This window comes from Tauraco erythrolophus, chromosome 2 (genome assembly GCF_009769465.1).
Source record: "Tauraco erythrolophus isolate bTauEry1 chromosome 2, bTauEry1.pri, whole genome shotgun sequence".
Taxonomy (NCBI): Eukaryota; Metazoa; Chordata; class Aves; order Musophagiformes; family Musophagidae; genus Tauraco; species Tauraco erythrolophus.
This window is the reverse complement of record NC_141466.1, coordinates 31413186-31431331: the sequence shown is the minus strand read 5'-3', so window position 1 is coordinate 31431331 and position 18146 is coordinate 31413186. Positions and strand designations below refer to the sequence as shown.

Here is an 18146-nt window from a genome sequence, read left to right as displayed (position 1 = left end):
ACAGAAATGCCCTCCTTCACTATTTCACAGGCAGTACTGTGGGCTATTTGCTTAAAATTGTCCTGGGATTACATTCTAACTTAACTGTGATTACAGCTTTGTTGTAGTGCACAGTTATGAAAACCACACTAACTTCAGTCAGAAGTGTCATTCTACATTTTTATTTACACAACCAGTGAAGGGCAACTTCTAGAACACCAGCTTTAATCCTTTACTTTTTCAAACTTATTAACATAAGAAGCCAAATTGTAATGATACAGCAAATGAGGCCACTGGTATTATTACAGGTAGCAAAGGTCCACATCCAGGTGGTACTGACATCAGGGAGCACTCCAAAACCAGTTGCTGCATAAGAGTGGTTGCCACTGACAAAAGCTTGAAATAACCTGTGTTCACAGGGGGAAAAAATATGGCATTGCTGCAAGTCTTTACTGGGACAGCTTGCAACAATAAAACAGGGTGTATAGGGCAGCCCACATATGCAGAAAGTGTGATTCATGAAACGTCTGGAAAGAAAAAAAAACAAGAGTTAATGATGGAGTTAACAAATGCCAGCTCTATCACAAACCTGCTATGGCAGTATCAAAACCTGCTTCAAAAATAAAAAAAAACAACACATTATGGGACACGGTTCTAGATGTTTTAAGCAAAAGCTGCATTTTATCTCGCATCTTCCTTTCAACCTGGGCCTTACATATTACCAATTTAAAGTCCTGTAACTCAGGGCCTAGCTGAAGCTTAACGACAAACAACAGCCATTTGAATTATTGAACGCTCGTTAATTTAATGCTCTACAGGACCTAGATGAAACAGATACTCACAACTGGCAGGCTGTTCTCCATATCGTCGCATGATCTGATCATGCGTGAACTTCACAAATGCGTCGTATTGTTCTGCAAGCAGGAAGCATTACAAGTGTGAGTACATTAAGTTTAACTCAAGCTGAAAAATATTCAAGGCTACTTTTTTATACATACAAATCGTAAAAGTTAAACACGCATCCACTAACAGGAGTTTTAAGTGACTTTACACAGTTCATAGCTGCCATTTCCTTCCAAGAACAACAATGCAGCACATGTCCTCTTAATTAGAAGACTTTCCCTTACAAACTTCTGTAATGTAAATACGCTCAAATAGAATTACGCTGCACATACACAAAGACCTCAATACACCTAACACCTGGCTAAGCGTCAGACACTGTATTTTGAAGTAATCAAGTGTGCCCATTTCACAGACCCACAATGGGGGCAGAATAGTTACGCAAACGCAGCACTAAGGTCAGTGCTAGGGTTGGAAACATAACTCCTCTTTGCTCCTATCACTACCAGATGTAAGAAAATTAATTTAATGAAATGGAAACACAGAAGTAGAGGAAAGGGACTTCCTACAGAGTTAGAAATTCTTTTCGGTGACCACCAGAAAATCAAAAGCAAATGACCAACTAAAAGGATGGAATGCTAAGTGAGTAACGCTGGACTAATTCCAATCACAGAAGTAGCCACAATAGGAGACATATAGTTGACTGTGGACTTCATGAAAACAGTTACTGTGTAATCTGAAATGAAATTTAGACATCAAATGAATTAATTTGGCTTTGAACTACACATTGTTATTTCCCAGAAAGATTATTCTTTCTATACACACATACATACAAATACATTCACAGTATTTTATTCAGTTTTAATATTGCACTCATCAGCAGGATATCACCTTTCAGAATTAGGAAATTGAACAAGGAGAGTAATATCTACCAGATGCCGCTCCTCTCCATTCCCCTTCCTCCCTTGTGGAAAAATACAAGTGCAGCAATGTGGGGTGTTCTGAGAAAAGGGCAAGGTCAAAGAAGGCAATCTTCAACCAAAAATGCAGTTAGATTTGTAGTGGTTCCTAGTCCCACAGGTTTGCCCCATTAAAGTCCCCATCCTCTTGCAGGGATGAGCTTCACCTTTGAAGTAAACAGGGTATCAGTAATCAGCAAGTAGTGCAGCAGCAGCCCAAAGTATGGACCTGACCCAAAGATCTAAGGACATTCATCCCTGACTGAAGGGGCCCAGGGTCACAGCAGCCAGCTCCCCTCTGCCCATAAGCAGGACCTCTGTTTCACTGCAGTTCTGACTGACGGCTTTTCAGCAGCCATGAGAGGGTCTTAGCCAAACAACAAAACAACACAAAGAGCAGATCGAAGGATCTGTTGCCCAGAAACCATTTCCAAAAATAACAGCAACTAAAACGCTTCCTAGAAGTATGTATTAAAGGCCAGAAACCAACTTGCAAGCTTTCTTCTTTTAAGTCAACATACACAGCTGGTTTGTAGCATTATCTTTGTTAAAATCACGGCTTTGGAAATTTAAAGAATCCACGGTTACTAAAAATCCCTTCTTGTGGCATTCAGATTCAGAAAATTAAGCAATCCAAAGGTAAGAGCAACCTACAGAGAACTGTTTGAAAATTTAAGTGAACACTTGTAAAGATACTTACACCACTGGCATCCTGTGTCACATATGGTCTAAGTATCTAATTTAAGTCAAAAGGTGGTGAAATGCCACGAATACAAATATGATTACTATACGACTTGACCTTTAGCATAAAAAAATGTTTTTCACAAACAGATTCTAGAAAACTTTTCAAGCTAAAGTTTCCCTAAGCCCCTTATACTCCTCCTCTGGTTTTAAAACCTGCAAAGGATCTTGCAAACCCAAGTTTATGCTAATGCAGCGGTTTCAGGTAACAGAGGCAGGAGGGGAAATCAGGGCATTACAGTGATCTGAGTTCTCCATTTATCAAACGCTCACTCTGCATGAAAGGCAACTCTGCTCACAAAAACATGGAAGAAGGGAGAAAAGAAAAAAAAAAGGCAGTATGTGGCTAATTACCTAGAAGAAAACTGTGATTCGGAAAGGAATGAGGAACATATCTGAGATCCAAACATTCAGTTAAGTCACTTGAAAGAAGCTATTCAATTGAGATGTATCACAGAATTTCCAGTCACATTTCCATTGACTTCACTAGTTAGTAAGAATGAGTATCACCTTACTGTACAAGGTTTAGAAAAAGACATAATCATTCTGTCAGCAGAAAAACATAACTGGCCTTCTATGCAAAGAATTTCTAAATTTTTTTGGCAGTCTCTTTCTAAATTTCTACATAATGCTGAAAATTTATTATTGGCTTGATATATGGGATACAGTAATATGATCTTTCTAGCAGCTCTTCTGGTGACCACCATTCTAAGAACAAGTAAACCTAACTCATCTTGCTGTAAATCACAACCCTCCAAACAGAAACCATCCCCCTCCCTTCCCAAAATCAAAAACATTCCCTTTGAGACTGACAGATGGAGCACATGTAAGGAACTTGCCAGAAGAGTTCCTGCTGTAAAGAACTACAAGTTTGTACTCAAAAAGTGTCTGGAACAAATGTAAATATATCTGGTCTTCAAATGGTTATTATGATTACTGCTAACTAAAATGCATTTAAGAGAATGCAAGAAATGACTCAGTTCCCAACATATATAAATTAGGAGAAAAAAGCTCTACAGAGTCCTAATTCATCAGTCTGAAGGAAGTTAAAAAGAAAAATGCAGACATGGAACACTAGGCCCAAAGCAACAGAAGTATTCAGGGATCTTGTTATAGTTGTACATAGATGCAGATTTAGGAGGGACTTACAACTATAGTCATTTCTTACAGAGCAATGGCAGATCAGCAAGCACAGAACACGAACACAGGCTCAGGTGCAGAGACAACACTGTCACAGGTGACCCACAAGCCTGACACAAGTCCGGTGACTTTCTGCACGGTCATGCCTGCAGGTGGTTTTATTCCCACACCTGAAGGGATTTGCAAACTTTAATTCTGATGTGTTTTCAGGTGGGAAGCAGAACAGCCGTGGGTATTCAAAAGCAGGTTTGCTACCGAAGAGTGCACTCAGATGTGTTCATTATCATCACACTAAATATTAAATTAGACACCGAATCATACTGTGAAGGCATCTACCTCTGAATGTAACAGAATTTAGGTGCTCAAATGCTAGTAAGATGCTTTAAGAGCAGCGAACTTCAACAACTAAAGGAAGGTCATATTTATAATGCTGACATTAACATGATCCTTATGAAAAGTGGAACATCATCAGGCACCAAAAATATCAGCCAAATGATGTGAAATACAACAATTCAACACTGAACATCAGAAATGCAGCTAAACTACTGACGCTCAGGCAGATACCAAACACCGCTGGCAGCAGTGTAATGGTAAGTACTGGGAAGAGAAAAGGAAACCTTAGGTACTGTCTTCTTGCCAAATTCCAGAAAAAGGAAGTCAGTTCCCAAGCAGGGGAAAAAAAAGTCCTTCACAAAGAGCTCTTAAGCCAGTAGAATAGAAAGTCTTTCTGGCAAAAAAATGAGGAGGAAATGATCAATTCAAACATGATAGTAAGAGAAAGTTCTATCTGAAATAAAACCACTGTTTCCATTGATTAGAAATACCCAGGAGTCATAGTTTCTGTCCAAGGCAGCATAGAAGAAAAAAAACTATCAAAGAGATCACACATCATTTTTTTCTGTCCTGTATGCAATCTTACTCCTTAATTAGATCAAGTCACAAAAAACAGCATAAAGCAAAAATAAGAAAAAGTTTTAAGCTTTCGAACTCATCTTAACACATATTGAACTACAATATACCTGCAAGTTTTGTGGTCAAAATTTCTTCATACTCTTCACGGATTTTCTCTTCACGTTCTTTCAGCAAACGTTCACAGATCATTCCAACTTGTCTGAGAGTAAACAGGGGCTGTTCTTTTTTCAATGGTGATGATGCTGCAGATGAAGTACCTAAGATTAAATATTTGGGCACATCAATTTACACTTACAAGTAGTTCAGAACCATTTTTATTGTCCGTTTTCTTCGCATCTTTTATATTAAAGGAACTTTACGGAACATTTGGAGAAGTCTTTCTCTGCCATCTGAACACTTCTATTACTATTAAAGTAAAACTGGACACTTGAAAGGAAGACATCTACAATGGACAATACGCACAGGTACCAAAACACCAGGAGTGTTACACAAACACTTTGACTACCACTTAACATGGCAGTTGCCATTTACAAATTTAAGCTTCTCTTACGTAAAAATTACAGTACAACATATTTTTGCAAAGACATCTGCTTTGCAAAAGCCTATTACAGTATCGGGGCAGAGTATACAGGATGGTCTCTTGAAAACAATGTAAGCTTTATGTCCTTCTGGTTCTTAAAATGAGAAGCTACAATATTCCAGATCAATACTGGTATTGTCAGAAAAAGCCACAGCAACTGGTGAGAAGGTGCCATATACCACCAGATAACTACGGAAAATCATTTAACAAATGGAGTCTAAGACCACATAGCAGAACTACACAGAATTTTCTGGGTACCTGGCAAAGCTGGTCCAGTAAGGAGAAATGCATGTGGCTGTGCATCAGTAGAACAACAAGGATCTGTCTGCTGGAAGCTATTTTCTAAGTGTCTCCTCTTCTGCATGCGTTTGTACTCCTGTTTTATGTTGTACAGAATTTGTTCTAAAAGAAAAATAGTAAGAAAATTAAGCCTAAAATAATTACATTTCAGTATTTCACTTCATTTCCACTCAAACACCAAACACTGTAGACAATTAACAGATTATAAAAGCTGGACTCTTAAAACATGGCCTGCAAAACCTGGCCATGACACATACAGTGAAACTAACTAAAAGAAAGGTAACTCCAGACTGTTTTCACCAGGAAAACACTAGCAAAAACGTTAGTTAAGGTCAGGTATTGGTGCCAAAGTATTGCTAACAAAATTAAGCAGCATAAGGTTAAAATTTAAGAACCATCAACTCTACAATATACATGTACAAAAATTAGGTTACAGAACTTCTACTGGTATTCATCATCTTCCCTTCATACACTTACATTTGCAATTATCTTTCCCCCCCAGACAGCGTTTATCATTCGTACAGTAAAGGGTACAAAAGACTCCAGGATAAAACACGTACATGAAATACCATTCCTCTCTGTATAGTTAATGCCATACAGGCAGCAAAGTGGAGAGGAAAACACAATTTAGGCAGAATATACATAAAGCAACTACTGCTTAAAATCTCAAAGATTTGGAAACCGACAGACAAAACACAAAAGCCTTCCACAACATTTTTGACAGCCTCAAATCTAGCCAAGTAAACACAACGGACAGATCAACAGTCCTTTTCAAGGACTGTAACAATATGATTGCACTGAATAAAATATTGCAAGTGCTTTTAATAATCTCATCTCCTTTGTAGAATTACAAGTTAAAAAGCAATGCTTGCAGTAAAACTATCAAAAGTCACTGTGTGCCTTCTCTCCAAAATTCCACATACCAAAAAGCTCTCAAGTACATCAGTGCCCTAACTGCATATTCTCTGGCAATGTAAAATATTAAAGAAAAAACAAACCAAAACATTTTCTATTTTTTACAGGAGACTTCAGAGAAAGAGACTTCCAAAAACTTTCTATGAGAATTCTTACTGTCAAATGCTCAAATCCATTTAAAATTTCCCTATAGTATTGGCTTCCACTGAGACTTGTAGACTTTTGGCAAAGATGGCTTTCTAAAACTCAGATACACACAAATCAATGTGATCATGTCAGAGTTACAAAGGACTCCACTCACTCAGCACCTTCCTACTTCTGTTCTGCATTTAGCAATACAATACCATGAAAACTTCTCAACTAATTTTCAGGTTTGTGAACAGTACGCTATTGGGGTTCCTTACCTGAACGTTTTCTAGTAAGAAACCATCTGAAGCAAGTAACTTCAGCCACCAGCTTATTCAGTCAGTGGCTGAAGCCTCTGCTAGACCAAGCAGAAGCAAACATTTGCCAATTCCTAGTTCAGAGGTTTAACTATGACGGTGGTTCTTCAACTCCGTAAGTCAGTCTGGGGGCTTCCAACTCATAAAAAGAGAGGAAACTGTTTCCAATCAACAGGAATATCAGCACTTTCAGCAAAGAAGCTTCTTGTTTGGATTTGGTCCACTGACAAAGGCCTTTATACCTTTTCAGTCCCACGCCTATAGCGCTTGTACAATTTTCAGCTCCCTAAAGGGGGATCAATAACTCAGTTAAAAGAAGCAGAAAATGTAGAAGACATAATAAAGAAGCATAGCAGGGAAATGAAGAGAAGGAAACTACGAGAAAGTGGAGAAAAAAGTACTCAAGGGTGGCTGGAGGATTCATACTTTTTGTAGGACAAGATACATACTACACTCCAGTGTGGTACAGAAATACATAAATCAGGTTAAACCAAGATGCAGTCAGGCTTCCAAAATTAAATAGAATCCCATGTAGAATTTGTCACGTGCACATACACTGCATCAGATGGAAAATGGCCCTGCAACATTTTTACTCAATAGCATTATGGTGGTAACGCAATACTTTTCTTCAGAATCAAGTGCTGTTATAGCTAAAGTGATACTGTGTAATTTTGAGTGGGTATGAAATTAGCTCAGAAGATAACATCTGTGCTAAAGCATGTCTATGCTATGAGAAACGTGACTGCAAACATTCACACTGTATTTACATTAACTGAAGAATGTAACAGATCACGTGCATCCTTCATTCACTATGACTACTTCATCTTGGGCATACTTTCCAAATTCTGTATGAGCTACAAAACGTATGCCAAATTTCAGGTGTAACAAGTTTGATAAAAATCTTCTCTACAGCTCTCCTTTATATTATCTTTTTCCAGAAACATTCTCAAACCACATTAATCACCAAAATCATTAATAAAAAAAAACCACACCAACTCTAAACAGACTCTGGTCAACAGATAAAACTCCAAGAGTTAAAACAACAATCATCAGCCACGTTTCTTCCAGCCCTAACACCATCTGCAAATTAAATAGGCAATAATTTAGAGAAAATGTTAAAACATCAGCCAGAATAGAAGGAGTAAAAGCAGCAAAGGGGAGGGAGGGAAAGACGACGACAGTGAAGGGCCATGGAGAAATCAGGTACTAACTTCGGGAAAACAGTACAACTGGGACAGAAAATTCAAGATCTGTGCACCAAGGACACATGATTCTATCCTAAGTTGTACTCAATTGTGGACACAGAAGTCTCAATGATAATATAGTAATTTAATCTACTTCTAAATTGGCAACACTTTTTAACTTGCCATCTTCAACTCTTGCTCTGACATCCAAGACTCTCAAGAAACGCCACTGACAGATACATTGAGAGATCCCCATCCCGACAAAACCACTTTGACCATCTGCATTACTAGAACTTCAGGTAAAGATACAAAACTAAGCAAAAAACGATGGAAAAGGGGACTATTTAAACATGACAATACACTGTCTATATTGCCAACAGCCACTAGGAGAAAAAAGCCTGAAATGTCAAGCCCTGACTGAACACTCATTGAGCAGGTACATAACCTGGTCTGGTAAACTGTATTCCTCTGTGTAGTCTGACTTGGGAGATTTAAGGCACTGAAGGCTCAGCACAGAGAAATGGACTACGAGCCCTACTGATCACAGCACCGTGCCGCTAGTAGGCAAGACAACTGTGAGAATGACTCATCTCACACTTTCCGATCTCCATCGTTTGTAAAATGGAGATTAATAGTCAAGAAACACAAGTTTAACGTAGCATCAAACTGTTCAATGACTTCTCACATGAATGATCAGACTAGTAATGCTTCAAATTAAGCGGGCAAGTTTTTGGAGCAGCAAAGACTGAGTAGACATTTTTATGAACATACAGTGGCACAAAATCTACGCCTTTGAACAAAACTACTTCGTTGTTAAGTGAAATGTAAGCTTGTAAATATTTATGACTGATTTTAAATGAAAATCTGAATGCTGAATTGAATTATTTTGTCTTTTTAAAAAAAAAACAATGTAAGAGCAAGAAAAGTTGTTTAAATGCACTAAGTTACTTCTGGCATTTACAGTTTTGCCTAATAAATCCACAAAAATATGCCTGATGAACAAAACACATTCTGTTCAAAATAATTTTTATGGCACCTCAGCACTTGAAAGAAACCATTAAATATTAAGGCGATGCAAACCAGACAACTTTTGAACAACTATATTGCAGACATCTAACTGTAAAGGCCTTTAAAAATCTGACCCAGTTAAACAAAGCTTAGAGTTAGCAGATCTCATTCTCCAACCAAATTTTGATTCCAGAAAACCTTCCTGTCTTTTTAAGTTCAGTTTCTTAATCTCCTTTACTTCCAATTAGCTCTGACTATTCTCTCTGCAGATGACAACGGATTTAAAACACACATTTAACTGGTGTCAAACACAGGACAGATTTTTTTCTGTGTTCCTCTGGAGGCCCAAATTGTCATTTTCAACAATGACACGCGTTTCAATTAACAAATTATTTTACATATAAAAATTTAGAATCTGGAAATGCACTAATTGAAGAAAACCTAATCTAAGTGAGCTTGTCTAAGACTATAAAACTGAAGTGAGAATTTGAATCGTACATATTAGAACTCATTAGGTATTTTAAATAAAGACTTGTATCCATCTTACAGGTATTGAAGTTCAAATCAGACATTGTACATCAAGCGTTCCATTTCTGAGATGACAAAAGTAATACAATCAATATCCTCAAACGTACATCACTGTGGCCTATCCTCAGTTACTTTTTCGTTTCACTTTACCCCTCGTGCTCAGTGTTTTCTACTGGTCAGAGGTACCTCTGAAGGCACTCAGCTATCTAACAGGAAACACCAGGCAGAGGTGCTGAAAGTGAAAATTAGGCCTGCTGAATCTAGGGTAACAGCAAGAAAAAGCCACTCTGCTAACACACTGAAACGAATTAGTACTTCACAACTGACTTTTCAAACTCAAGATGACTATGAATCCTGGTCAGTTATGCAAGACTGCATTACATGCCCCCTTCTCCTCCTTCAGGTTCAAGGCTAAGAATGACAAACGAAGAGCGCTACTGTTTCACCATGACCACTAAAGGCACAGGGGATTCAGTCAAACAACCTGAATAAAATGAAATGCATAGATACTCTTTTTTCATCTTGAGCTCTGTGTACTAAGAGCATGGAGTACATATGTTTCTGAAATACTGCATTAAGATGAAGGACAGCAGTCACACCAGTTTTCTTTCAGAATGTGAGCTACGATTCAGGGAACCAAAATTTGATGTTTCAGCTGCTTTCACACCCAATGAAGAGTGGATGAAACATGAAGGGGGCAACTCAGAATTCAAGTATGACATCTGAAGTATGATCTGTCACACTAATGGATTACAAAGCCAAATATTCATTTCCAAGGAATGATGTTGTCTTCTTACTTCCTTTAATTCATGAAAAAAGGCAAGTTATTCTTTTTCAAAGTTCTGTCATCAAATTACTTCAACCTGACCTGTAATTATCTAGAAATTGCTACAAGAGAAACAGTAGCTCAACTTGAAAAAGTAACACGGCAAACCATTGTTTTCTCCATTTTAATAACCGCTTATCAACTATGAAGGTGCTGATTGTTTCCTCTGAAGGATTTTTTACTGCTTTTGGTTTGGAGACTTGATTTTTAAACTAGCAATCTCTCATCTTAGTTTCTGGCTTCTCTCATTTAGGTGAAGGAAACTTTGGCAAAACACATGGGAAGGTGACTCAATAGGCTGAAATCAGAGTAGCAGTTTTCCTGGCCTGAAATGGAACCTACATCTCAGGTTTCAGTTTGCAATGTCACCATTCAACATATGCATTCAAATCTGAACCATGTCCGAGATTTCTTCTAAGTGAATCAATCAAATGCTATCCTGATGTCAACTGCATGTATCTTCCAGGATTTCAGTTCCTGTTAAAACAAAACTGCTTCACTGTCCTAGTTTAAATTTGTAGTATTTCCAATAGGCTATCATCCTCATTCAACATTTAGTTGATGTTACCACATTTCTAGTTGTGGTCTCCCCACCAGATTACTGGCATACAACAGTTAAGAAGCCAGCTTCGCCTAAGGGCAGCACTACAGCAGAGCAATGGGTAACAGTGTTCTACACTTTTTATTTCTACTTGACCAGGGAATCTATAGGCACAGATGGAAATTAAAATAATCCAGATATTCCTCTTACTCTCTTGCTTTGGCCACAGACAACAATTACTCCAGTTATGTTTCTTAATTAGGCATGGTCTGTGAGACTTCAGCAATAGAACATATACTTTTGGAAATCATGCTCACCTCGAGAGGAACACGCTCTAAGTGTCAGAGAGAACACTGATAATGGGTACACACTGACACATCACAGCCACTGCCTGTAGCTACGAAACGGACAGAAGTGGCTCACACTGGACTCTGCGGCACAGAGCTGGCCACTTCATGAGATCCAATTACTCGAAATCTCAGGCTGATGAAGGTTCTGGTTCTCCCACAACAAGTCAGCTGCTCACATATGCATTAGCTCATTCTGCAAATGTGTTATTTCAGGAAATCCCAGTTCTCCTGATCAAGGGGTTGAGGAATGAAAAATAAATCAAGCAATGCAAAATGTATTAGACACAGCAATTAGATCTTTCTCTTCACATAGAAAAATGTCACATTGCATTTATCAGACTTGCCACTGAAACAAAAAACTGCTTCAGCATTTTATGACATCTACGACCAAGGGTATTCAACATTTATAGCCACCACAGGCATCTATATAGAAATTTCTCAAATAAATTACATTACCAAGTCTAGATGCAGCCATTATGTGCTTTTGCTTTTTCTTCTTTTTTTTTTTTTTTTTTTGAGGGGTGGGAATGTTTTGTTTTTTAAATCCTAATGATTTCTGCAATACTGGAGCACAATGAGAAACGTGGCATCTTGCCAAGATAATTTAGCAATAAATACACATGTGGATAAATGTTAAGAAAACACAAATTAAGCAGAAAGAGATGCAGCACTACTAATATGACATACTGCAAAGCCACTAGATCTGTTCATTTAAAAGCCAAACCCGTACCCGTCCACCGCCTGACCAAGTTTCAAACAGAAGTAGTTAAGTTTGCTCAAGTGTGCAACTGAAAGGTCAGAGGAGGACAGTCTGTAGGCAAAACTAACAGCTCTTCCTACTTAAAAAGGTCAAAGTCACTTTCTTGCATTAACTTGGAAATTTTGTGTTAATTAGATCAATTTTTTTTCCAGATTATTCTGTGAAAGAAAAAGGTATATATTAAAGGCAAATTTATCTACCTTGTGTTTGTAAAGAGTCCTTCATGAGAGAGGGACTCACAACCAACTCCATTTGCCATCTTTAACTACAGACATTTGCCATACAACTGCTACTAGAGCAGCACATACACACAATGCATACTCATTACTAAATACTGCATAAATTCAATAGTCTCCGTATTTTGTCAAACATTTGACATTATCTCTGCTTGGATTTCAACCAGTGACCTGAGTTGAAGGACTGTTCTCAATAACCCCACCCACTACAATTCTTGGTTTGCAACATCAGTTGGTTGCTGGGAAAGCATTCAGGCAAATGAATGTTTCAAATGAAGGAAAAACTGCGTGTGCAAATGCAAAAGCGTGTGGATTTTTAAGCTATTTGACAAACCACCTTTAAATACAACATTCTTTTTGATTCTACAGAGTTCTAGCTGCAAGTTAATCTCTGATTTTACATGAGGAGTATGGAAGAAAGCTATTCATCTCAGTTTGCCTTCTCAGTTACTATGTATCATGAATCAGGAGATTTAAATCCCTAAGGTCAACATTCTCTCTGTCTTCGCCCCTCCTCCACTTCTTTGGACTGTATTTCCCACTGTGGCTTCAGCCTCAGAAATATCCAGACGTGTAGGCTTCCTAACACTGACCTGCTTTTGAATTCAAAAAACAAGTGTAGTTTAGTTCTTCTCCACCCCACCCCCCTCCAATCATAATCTTTCATTAGGGTAAAACTGCAAATAATGGTTCTAAAACATCCAGCAGAGAACAGGGAAAAAAATACTACCACTGTTTCCTCCTTTCGCTCTCCAGAATTCATTTAACAGCCCCAAAACAGGACAGCACCCTTAAGAGTTCAGAGGAAACCAAACACGTACAATGCATTACGCACGGGCATCCAGACCCAAGTGCAGGTATTCTGATCATACAGAACAGTCTCATTTATAGCTAGAACTTACATAAAAAACAAAACCAACCTCATCTGTAGTATTCAAGCAGTAGAAAACTTCTTAGAGGAGCCACTCTTTCGAAACAGAACCCATCTTATGGCAGGTAGGTATGTTCACATCGCTTACAGTGAACACAGTTTTAAACATAATTCTAGATGCAAACAATGGTATCCAAAAATCAGAAAACATACTCAAGAGTATGCTTGAGCCAGTCAGCACAATTCCACAGAAAATATAGATGGTAAAGCCACAACTACAGTTTGGCTGCCAAATTCGCTGAGAAACTGGAAGTGACTTAACAGCTGTTCAAATAACCACAAAATATTAAAACACTCTTGTGAGAGATAAATTTCATCTTGAATAACCCTACCCTCTCTCAAACAGACATATCGTTTATTTGTCTACGACCACTCTATAAAGACAGCTGTTTTCCCAGCTGACTACCATACTGTATTCTTAGTTCTCAGCAGCCCCCTCAATCAATTCGTATTCTGCTTCCAGATAATTCATTTTTGAAATGATTAACCATGTGGTAAGAAGTTCTGGTGCTGATATAGTCTCCACAAGGTGAAGTTAAACACTACCAGGACTGAGTATCAGATAGAAGAAAAATGCTTAAGCATGAACTTAAAATAAGTATCAGCTTCAGGTCTTATATCGAGAGCTCTGATTTTGTGTGACCATTAATTTTCATTTAACAAAACCCAGACAGACACCTTAAGTGCTGGAAACCTAAGCACTACAGTTAACAAGACAAGAAAATCCTAAGTGAAGTCAACTGAATTCTGGCTATTGTTACTAAATTTCCCAATATAATAACTGAACAAAACAGTGACTCAGTTGAGAACGCTTTTGAAATGAGACTGAAATTCCTTTCACACACAGAGCAAGATTTAGCTGACCCAAATGTAGACATCTACATCAGAAATGGTCATGTAAATTCTCTTTACAGTCCATGGACAGCAATACATACTTCTACAGCACACTTTGCCTCATCCTAAGTCAGAGCTCTAGAATAAACCATCTGTTTCTTCCAACTGACTACGAAGAAAACCACAAATTATTAGGTCAGATACACATTTACAAAATTAGATGAGATGAATCCCACACAATCTTTCAAGTGGCCCCTTTAAAATGATAAGCTCTATTTTATTGGTGGTTGAAATGAAATACACACAAATGTCATAGAACCCCTAAATTCAACAGAAAGTAAAAACTAAGCAAGCTGCTTAAGTCACACTGGTGCTAGCACTGTATAAAGGTATTTTTTTTTCTTGTAACAGAAACCATAGAAGGAGCTTTTAAGCAAAACCCACATACATGGGCACGATTTAGAAACGCTTCAGATTTTGCTCAAGAGCATTCAAGCGCTGTAAGAGCCATTTTGATTTACTGTCCTTCACTTCTCACTATATTATACAAATGGCTTACATAAAACACACCCTTGTCAGTACAGAATCACCTTTTCACATGGATTACCAACTGCACCTCTGATTTTCTCAAGAGAAGGCGAGGCCTGTATTTGCTCAACTTCAGTAACATTTGAGTTTTTAAGAGCATCAGAATCATTAAGATAGGAGTTTAAGTAATTTATTTTGTCACCTTTCAGCAATACATAATTACTGGCCAGACAATATTTATATTAAATATTAGTGACATAAGCTCTCCAAATCCCAAAGAAAGAAGTCAAAAGAAATCCTTGCAACGAAGTAACACTTCTCTTCTAAAAAGAACCAAATGAATTCTGATTTTAAACATCTATCTCAAAGCATACGTAATGCCTCACTGTACCAGAGAGTGCCATCCATCACAACTCTCATCCCAGACCGCTGACTCATTCAAGATCTTTTCCTAGAGGTGTGAAAAAACATCAAGACACTGATGCCAAGTGTAAGTACTTTGTATGTCCTCTATATATTTCTTCCATAGTGTTTTTTTTATTTGATTAAAACCTATGAAAAATCGTATTCTGCTGTACAGTTTTCAAACTAAGAATATCGAAACACGGCACTGCCCTCCACGGAGGAGATAGCAATTTGAAAACACACTCAAACTTACTGCTTGGTTGGTAGTACTGCTAGTAATCCAGGGCCAACTTTTGTATAAAAAGGAATACCGAACAACAGCAGAAGGAATTCAGCTGCAACAACTGCAGAGGGCTTTTTCTCCCCTGCACACAAAGGACACGGATCCATACCTCTGCGCTGCAGCCACTCACGGCTGCGAGCTTAACCGTTCTTAAGTGCATTACTGGAAGCTACCCACTAGACGAACCGTAGCAAGGGCCAATCAATCCTGCGTGCCCAGCCAAGATTCATTCCTTTCTTCTCTCCCTGCTCGCCGGGAAAACGAACTCTGCTGATTTTTTTTTTTTTTTAATTGACAACAATTGCACAAGCAGACACGGAGCTTTTAGGGCCACCGGTTGACTCATCTCTCACACGTTAAGCATGTAAAAGGGTTTCGTTCTCGCCCAACGTCTCCGAGAGGAGAAGACTGCCCGATTCCGTTTTATCTGCCCTAAAGGCAACTCTCACCCTTGCACACAATCCCTTTCATCGCTCGGTTTTCCTACGAAACTTTAAGGATGCCACAGAATGGGTCACCCGGGACGGTGGCACACATGAAGGGACTGCAAGCGGAATTGCCCCTTTGTTTTATCTGCTTTTGCCTTTTCCCACTGGCGTTTTGCGGGTGATTGATGACAGGCCGCGCTCCCCGCCCTCCTTCCCTCCCCCCCTCCTACCAACCCCCCGCCCCCCCCCAATGTCTGAGCAACGGGAGGAGGTGCCGCCGCCTCGGCTCGGGCAACGGTCGACCCACCGATAACGGCTGCAACGGATCGATGAGGGCCCCACCGAGAGGGGCTCCGGTCGCAGGCCGGCAGCGAGCCCCAGCCCCATCCCGCCCCCGCAGGCACCACAGTCACCCTCGCCCACCCCCAGAGCTTCCGCAGCTTGACTCGCCCCTGCGGCTCTCCTTGCCACATCCAGGCACCCATGGAAGAGTAGAAAAAAAAAAATAAAAATCCTCCGTGCCCGTCCCCGACTCGAGGAAAGCCGGCCGCCCCCCTTCCTCGGCACCGGGTCGAGCTTCCCCCAACCACCCACCCACTACCCCCCCGCTTCGGGTCCCTTTCTCCAGTATCCCTCCCACCCCCCCGACCCCTTTTCTATGGCCACCCGCCTGCATCAGCTCAACCCGCCCCCCTCCCCCCCTTCCTCCCCGTCCCTCCTCCCCTCTCCTGCTGCAAACGGCCATTTCTATTGTGTCTCTACCGCGGCGGTGCCAAGCCGAGCAGCGATCGCCCCGGCCCCCTCCGCTGCCAGCCACACAGCCCGACAGAAAATGGCTGGAGAGGGACGCGAGACCCCCCCCCCGCCTTCCTCTCTCCCCCGCCCCGGTCGCCTTCTCGGCCCCCTGCCCTGCGCACCCGCCGAGGTCCCCCCGCCGCCACCGCCCCGCACCCTCACCCCCCCCCACCTCCCCCGGCCGCCGCGGCCCCAGAGGGCTGCCGGGCACGGCAGGGCCGCCTCCCTCACCTGTGGTGAGCCGGGACGACACCTCTCCGAAGGGCGAGGGCTCCATGCGCAGGTATTTCTGCGGGGAGGCGGCGGCGAAGGAGGAGGAGGCGGCGGCCGAGGCCGGGGCTGACAATGGCGCACATCGCCTCCGCTTCGGGGACGCCGGGCTCAGCAGCGGGTCGAAATCCAGAGTCCTTTTCAAAGTGGCGCCGCAAGCCATGGCGCGGAGCGGCGGCGGGGCAGAAGAAGGGGGCTCGGAGCGAGGGTCAGGGGAGACGGCGGCGGCGCTGGTGGTGGCAGCCGGCCCTGCCCAGAAGCGCCTTCCCCGCTGTCTGGGGCGGGCTGGGGGGGAGGGAAGGGAGGGCGGCGGGGAAAGGAGGGGGCAGCTGCGTCAGGGCCTCCGCCGCCTCCCTGTCGGCCTCTCTCTGGGGAGCGGCCCTGGCCCCCCCAGCGGCTCCGGCTCGGCCGGCTGGATCTCCGCTCTGGCCGCCCGCCCTGCCCCGGCCGAGCCAATTTCGCCCGCGGCCAGCGGTGAGGCGCAAGCTGGGCCAAGAGGCGCGGGGCCGGGCTCGACTGTCCGCTCCGGGGCCACCGATGACGAGCGATAGCGGCGGGGCCCGGGCGACACCAGCGCTTCCCTCCGCGACTCCCACACCAGCAATATGGCGTCAATAACAACGCCGCGGATTCAAAAACCAACCGCCTGCACTGCGCCTGCGTTGCTGGGGCGGTGGCGGCCGCAAAGGCTCAAGGGAATCGTGGTTTTCCCGCCCCGCCCTCGCGGCTCGGCGGCTCGGCGCCCGCAGCGGCGACGGGACTACAAATCCCGGCGTGCCCCGCGGCGGCCGCCCCGGCTTCCGGGTTCTGATTTAAATGCCCCCCTCAGAGGCTGCGGTGTGGGGTGCGGGTTAAAGGGCGAGGGTGTGGGGATAGGGTGGTGGCGTTAGTGCGGGGAGCGGGTCAGGGTTCGGCCCTGGGGGTGGCTGCTGGCGGCCCTCGTCGCCCCGGGGTAGTGGCGCGGCCCTGGGGAAGCGGCGGGGGGGCTCTGTCAGGTCTTGGGGGCACAAAGGGGTGAGAGCCCTGCTGCCTGCGTTAGGCCCCGCCGCCAGGCCTGCTGCGGCCGGGGGCCTCCGAGCGAGTCTGCCAGCGGCCGTGTGTCCGCAGGGAGCTTGTCTGGGTGGAAAGGAAGGGCAGGGTGCGTTTAGTGGCCTCCCTGGTGAGGGCTGAGCAGGGAGCACGCAGGGGTCAGAGGTGCGAAGCAGGTGGAGGTGACAGCTAAGGACATGCCACAGAAGGCCCTGTGATGCTGGGAGTTGTGTCGTGGTGTAACCAACTGATTTCCCTGCAGTTGCGTAAAGGGTTTTTGCGCTTATGGAGAGCGGTGAGGGAAGAGGTTCAAAGAACTATGGCTGCTTGTCAGAAGAGCAGAGCTCTTTCCTGTTCAGCTTCTTAATTGAAATAAACTGTGTCACAGTTCACCCTGGTGG

At 42.4% G+C, this 18146-nt stretch overlaps 1 protein-coding gene across 2 annotated transcripts; it reads right to left on the bottom strand.

Annotated features, from left to right (window-relative positions):
• Nucleotides 1–145: 145 nt before the first annotated feature.
• On the bottom strand, nt 146–16935 carry AKIRIN2 (akirin 2). Of its 2 annotated transcripts, none has more exons than XM_086631292.1 (5): nt 16678–16935; nt 5410–5553; nt 4679–4828; nt 822–893; nt 146–506 (listed from the first exon to the last, which is right to left on the bottom strand). In XM_086631292.1, the coding sequence occupies exons 1-5, from the start codon at nt 16877–16879 to the stop codon at nt 496–498; spliced, it is 579 nt and encodes a 192-aa protein (XP_086487418.1). In that variant the 5' UTR covers nt 16880–16935; the 3' UTR covers nt 146–495. The 2 variants fall into 2 exon arrangements, with proteins under 2 accessions (XP_086487418.1, XP_086487417.1); XM_086631291.1 differs by lacking the exon at nt 146–506 and adding an exon at nt 1752–1945 and having other exon boundaries at nt 860–893.
• Nucleotides 16936–18146: the final 1211 nt, after the last annotated feature.